Source organism: Olea europaea, chromosome 1 (genome assembly GCF_002742605.1).
Source record: "Olea europaea var. sylvestris chromosome 1, O_europaea_v1, whole genome shotgun sequence".
NCBI lineage: Eukaryota > Viridiplantae > Streptophyta > Magnoliopsida > Lamiales > Oleaceae > Olea > Olea europaea.
Genome location: NC_036237.1, coordinates 7,142,408 through 7,147,642, shown reverse-complemented (window position 1 = coordinate 7,147,642; position 5,235 = coordinate 7,142,408). Strand labels below are relative to the sequence as shown.

Here is a 5,235-nt window from a genome sequence, read left to right as displayed (position 1 = left end):
GCAGCATAACACGTAGTTTTAAGAATCGATCTAGATGCACATGAAGGATTAGAGCATGAATCGCTTGCCAATCATATGTTCCTATTCAGTTCTTCCATCTTCAGTCTATTCGATCTCATGTCTCTGTGTTATTTCTAGCTCGAACCCCAACACCATTTTGTTGGATTCTCAACGTGTTATAAACTTGTGACAACCCTACTGTTTACATTACACTTACCAAAAAACAAGCCATTGGCCAATTGTTTCTTTCCTGGCCACAAAGCGAGGCAGATATCACATTGTTAAACCATAGCTCAGATTATACAAAAAATTTCTCACCCCGACACTTTGATCTTAGTTTTGGATGATATGTTCGACAAAGAAAATTGAATAACACTATACATTATTTAAAAGAAATAAAAGAAGCACAAATCTTGTTCACTCCATCGCCTAACACTGTCCATTTTTGTGTATGGACATGCATTGAAATTATGGCTCCTAATTGATGCATTAATGAATAAACTATTATACTATAATAGCATACGATGATATCTACAACATAGTAAAAGTTTGATTGTATTCCCACTATATTTTTCATGAGGTGCCTCTCGATCTTTCATACTTGAAGCTTCTTGTTTTGGCTTCCCAAAAAAAAAAAAAAAAAAATGCATCTCGCATAAATAATATATCTTTTCAAACTACGTACTCTACAGGGAAGAGAACCGATTTTTAAGTTCTTCCAAATAACTAAAGCTATATCAACAAGAAAGGAGAAAAAAAAAAAAAAAAAAGGAACTTACCAAGTCCGACCCTCATTCACTTAAAGTTCTCTTCAAATCGACAACTATAACGCAGATATTATCAGCACTTTTCCGCCCCAAGGCAAGGCGAATAAGTAGTGCTGCTGCTGATGCACTTTGAGATGGGAATAGTGTTCCAGGACCTTCATTTGTTGTCGAAGTCTGAGCACTAGGATCCCCGGAATCGGCATGCCGATTTTCTTCTCGAAGGCACTCTCGTGCAACCTCACACGTCATCTCATTAGACATAACATCCCACAAACCATCACTTGCAAGAATCAGAAACTCATCTTCTTCATCCCTTTTTGTGAAGGAAATTTCTGGCTCTGATATCACAAAGGGTTTTAGATACCTATCTCCTGCTTGAAAATGAAAATAAGTCAAAACTTATATGAGCAACATTATGACTTGTATATATTTCATTAGTTTGACAAACAAAAAGTTGAAGACTACAAATCAAGCATCATCAAGGAAACCCAAACACAACAAATTTCCTATCTCTATCTGGTTATTTTCTAAGGTCGGCTATCATCTATGAAGAGAACTTCCAACCTTAGTAAACTTCAATATTTTTGGAATTTGCTGGTGCATTTAATGATGCTCATGATAATGTTAACACCACCTACCCTGTACGCATCGGCATTGCCACTATGTTGATTGCCCGAATGGCAATCGATCACTAAAATAGTCTCATGAATAATGTAGTCTTTAATGTCAATGATTAAACATGAAAAAGAAAAATGTAGTAGAGGGATTTGCCTGCATCTCAAGTATTAACCTGATTGATCACTTAGAGATAAAAGGATGTAGGGGCAGATAGCTAGGAAGTTTCCTTAGGAGGAGTCTTACATTGGAGATTTTCTCAAAAATGATGAACAACACCCATTCTTCACTCAAAATAGTACTTACACATTTAAACATTCCTTAATATCCTATATAATTTTACACTGAGAAACTATATAATGCATGCAGAAATAGTCAAATATTTTATTTAGGAAGAAAAGCAAGCAATCTTTGATGTTCTATTTCTCAAGAGCACGCCAAAATCAGGAGTGTTCATTGTACTAGAACAGAAACTTTTGAAAAGGCCACACTAATTTAGTGAATTGTACAAATTTTGTGACCTGGAAAATGATTTGACACGATCTTTCTCCCTCATGTGACAATGAGGCATGCATGAAAGAATAGAATGACTTAGAATAAGAATAATGCTACTTGTACACAATAAATTACATAATGATTTTTACATAGATGATGTGTCAAAAAGAGAATGAAAAAAGTTTTTTTTTATTTTAATTAATTCAATAAATTCTGACTTAGTCATATCTCACAACTATCATTCGTATGCAAGTCATTATATAAATCATTATGTAAACATAGTACAACTGTGAAAATAGTCGATTCTAGCAAAAGAAAATTACCTATAGCCCTAGACATAGCAAGAATCCCTTCAACTCGCGCTCCATCCAGATACACGACCCGTCCACCACATGCTTCCATCCTAGCACGTTCATCCTCTCTATCTGGCTGCATTTAAGTTTTGTTCCATTTCAAATAATTAAGAACCAGTTGAATTGACTAAATTGCTGGAATGGTAGAATATCACGTGTGAAAATTAGCCCTGTTTGGGCTCCATTTTAATATGTTTTGAAGAAAAATATATTTTGAAATATTAATTTAATATATATATATATATATATATATATATATATATATGGTTTAAAAAAAAGGAAAATTTTTGAATTTATGTATAATATTATTTTATTAAAAACTGTGTAATTAAAAGTAAAAAAATTTTAATGAAGTATATGCAATAAACTTTTCTCGACCTTTGTGTGTGGAAATTAATAGCCAAGACGTGTCAAAATCAACAGGCGACAAATAATCATGCATCCACTGCCAATTTGGTGCGTGCAAACTAGTGTCAGTTACCTTATGATCGAACGAGAGTGGAACTACTCTCCCGCCGCGGCACAGGACAGCGCGTGAATCACCACAATTGGCCACAACAACGTGTTGAGGTGTTAAAACAGCCACCACGGCTGTAGACCCCACGAAATTCACCTCATATCGGTCACAACTGCAGCGTAATCCGACAATCCCACAGCTGCAGGTGTTCAGCACCACCTCCTCCATTCTCATAAAACACGATTTCAGCACTCTCGTCCATTCCTCTTTTAGTCCACTCTCATCCATGGATTGTTCTTCTCGCGCCACTCTCGAGCTGCTAGCACCACTTGCATGGGGTGTTGCGTGATTTCCCACGCGCGTCAGCTCGTCTTGTAATATCACGTGCATCTTGTCCTTACACATTGAAGCAACCTACGAGCAACAATGGAACACGTGTGCATTATTTGAGACATATTTTGACCATTGATTTCTCATCATCTGTTACTTTTAGCATAAGAGAGAGAGAATGAGAATTTTTCAGTTTGAGATCAATTTTTTTACTTGGAATGTGCTGTCATTTTCAGTGATTGTAACTTAAATTCCAATTGTACTTTTTCCGAATTGTTATACAAAGCAAATTAGCGGTGAAGTTTTACATGAGATCCTCCATGTCCATCGTAAACGCCAAAGAAATGAACCGGTCGTCGACGAGTAATCTCCGGGGAGCAAAGGTTAGTACGAACAGTAATTGCATCTTCCATGTCACGCTGCCTTCCGGCGACCGCTAATGATCCAACCATCGGAACAACTATCTCTGCCCCGGAATTATTAATGTTGTCCCCTGCAGAATCACCCTGTTGCGAGCTCTCCGGCATGACATTCAAACCACCGGAAGAGGAAAACGACGTGGATCCTCCACCACCACTAGAGGCTGCCGCTGCCTCCTCCAATCGCCGCCTCCCAATCGTCCTCCGCCTTTTCTCCCTGCATTCTTGAGGCGAATCATCTTCTTCATCACCGCTCAACATTTCTGTATACTCAAAACAAACCTTTGTTCATGTGAACAACATACATTTATATATCCCCTCCCAATCTTGAAACCCCTTATATACACATAAACCATGTGTGTGTGTGTCTGCAAATAATTGTGTAACCGCTAAAGGGGGGAAATTTCGACTGTTCAAACGGAGGACACGAAAGCGCAACGTGTTGGGTTTGCTGTACTCAATATTTCTCGTGCAAGTTGCAACTCTGAATGCCACCCAACTCTCAATAGCTAGGCTGCCCTAACTACCCATTATTGTCACACTTTCGACACGTGTGCATCACATCATTTTTCTCAATAAAGTAATGCTACATACAGGGAATAATTCTTCCAATTTTGCTAAGTGTACATAGTCGAATGAAATAATGTGATGTGAAGAAAAAAAAATTCGTTGAAAAAGTTAATTTTGTTTTAAACATATAAATGATAAAGTATCACGTAGCATTATAAAGATCCCTATGTATATGTTTATATACCTGTAGCACTACTCTAATTCTTCTCAATAACACCATCTATGACCCAAACAAAAGTAAAAAGATTAACAATCAAGCTACATATTCATTAAGTTATACATTAATTTAACATCCTTATGAGTGGCATTTTTTTTATACATTGATTTTCACAATAATCTAAGCAATTAATGACACTGATTTCGACAACACTTGAAAGTGTCAAACTTAATGTACATCAAGTGTGTACAACTAGCTTTATCTGATGATTAACAATCAAAACATTAAAGGTTCATTTGACTAGCTATATTAGGACGAATAATGCTCCGCAAACAGGGGCAACTGACAAGGGGTGGCATAGTGGGATTGGGTGTTGTTTTTATAAGGATAGCAATTTACCCCGTCCTGCCTCTACGAGGCCTGCTCAGAACGGGTTGGGGGTCAAGAAAAAAAATTAAAAATAATTTTATTTCTAAACAATTCATCGGTTAAAAACTCATTTTCAATTTGTATTTTATTATTTAATAATAACATAATTCGAAATTTTCAAAATGTAAAATTAAAAAATTAAAAAAAATTTAAATGAGGCAAAAACCCGCCCCACCCCGTCTGAGGCGGGGCGGGGCGGGGTGGGGTGGGGGCGTCCCATCCCGAACCCGTCTCGTTGCCATCACTATGTTTTTATTTCAAATTATCTAATCATATATTGACACGTTTCTCTACAATTGAGTCTGTCATTGTAGCAAAATTGATATTATGACAGTCTAGTGTAAATTACTTGTACAAGTTAATTTAACAATTAATGAAGTGTAAACTTCATGAATAAAGTCACTTGTACAATGTATTTGCACAACATGATTGACAACAAGTGTGTTGGAAAAATTATGGCCATTGATCTTAAAAAAAAATTTCAAATAGATGGATATGATATTTATCAATTTATGCATTTGAATAAAATGTTATTCAAATTAGGATCATGTTACGTGTACATAAATATTAACACAATGATTTATATCCATGTGAGCTGACAGATTTTGATACATTAATCTTGACAATAGCTTTTTAATCAAAT

At 36.1% G+C, this 5,235-nt stretch overlaps 1 protein-coding gene across 1 annotated transcript; it reads right to left on the bottom strand.

Annotated features, from left to right (window-relative positions):
* Positions 1–762: 762 nt before the first annotated feature.
* LOC111404627 (probable protein phosphatase 2C 75) lies at positions 763–4,023 on the bottom strand. Its single transcript, XM_023033612.1, has 4 exons — positions 3,326–4,023; positions 2,712–3,101; positions 2,201–2,306; positions 763–1,138 (listed from the first exon to the last, which is right to left on the bottom strand). The coding sequence occupies exons 1-4, from the start codon at positions 3,695–3,697 to the stop codon at positions 792–794; spliced, it is 1,215 nt and encodes a 404-aa protein (XP_022889380.1). The 5' UTR covers positions 3,698–4,023; the 3' UTR covers positions 763–791.
* Positions 4,024–5,235: the final 1,212 nt, after the last annotated feature.

Bases quoted from the DNA above. Each gene is read 5' to 3' on its own strand.
- LOC111404627 (XM_023033612.1), bottom strand. From the start codon at position 3,697: ATGTTGAGCGGTGATGAAGAAGATGATTCGCCTCAAGAATGCAGGGAG. The intron at 3,102-3,325 runs GTAAAACTTCAC...TGTTGCTCGTAG, and splicing joins ATGGACATGGAGGATCTCAT to GTTGCTTCAATGTGTAAGGA. The intron at 2,307-2,711 runs GTAACTGACACT...ACTTAAATGCAG, and splicing joins CACTCTCGTTCGATCATAAG to CCAGATAGAGAGGATGAACG.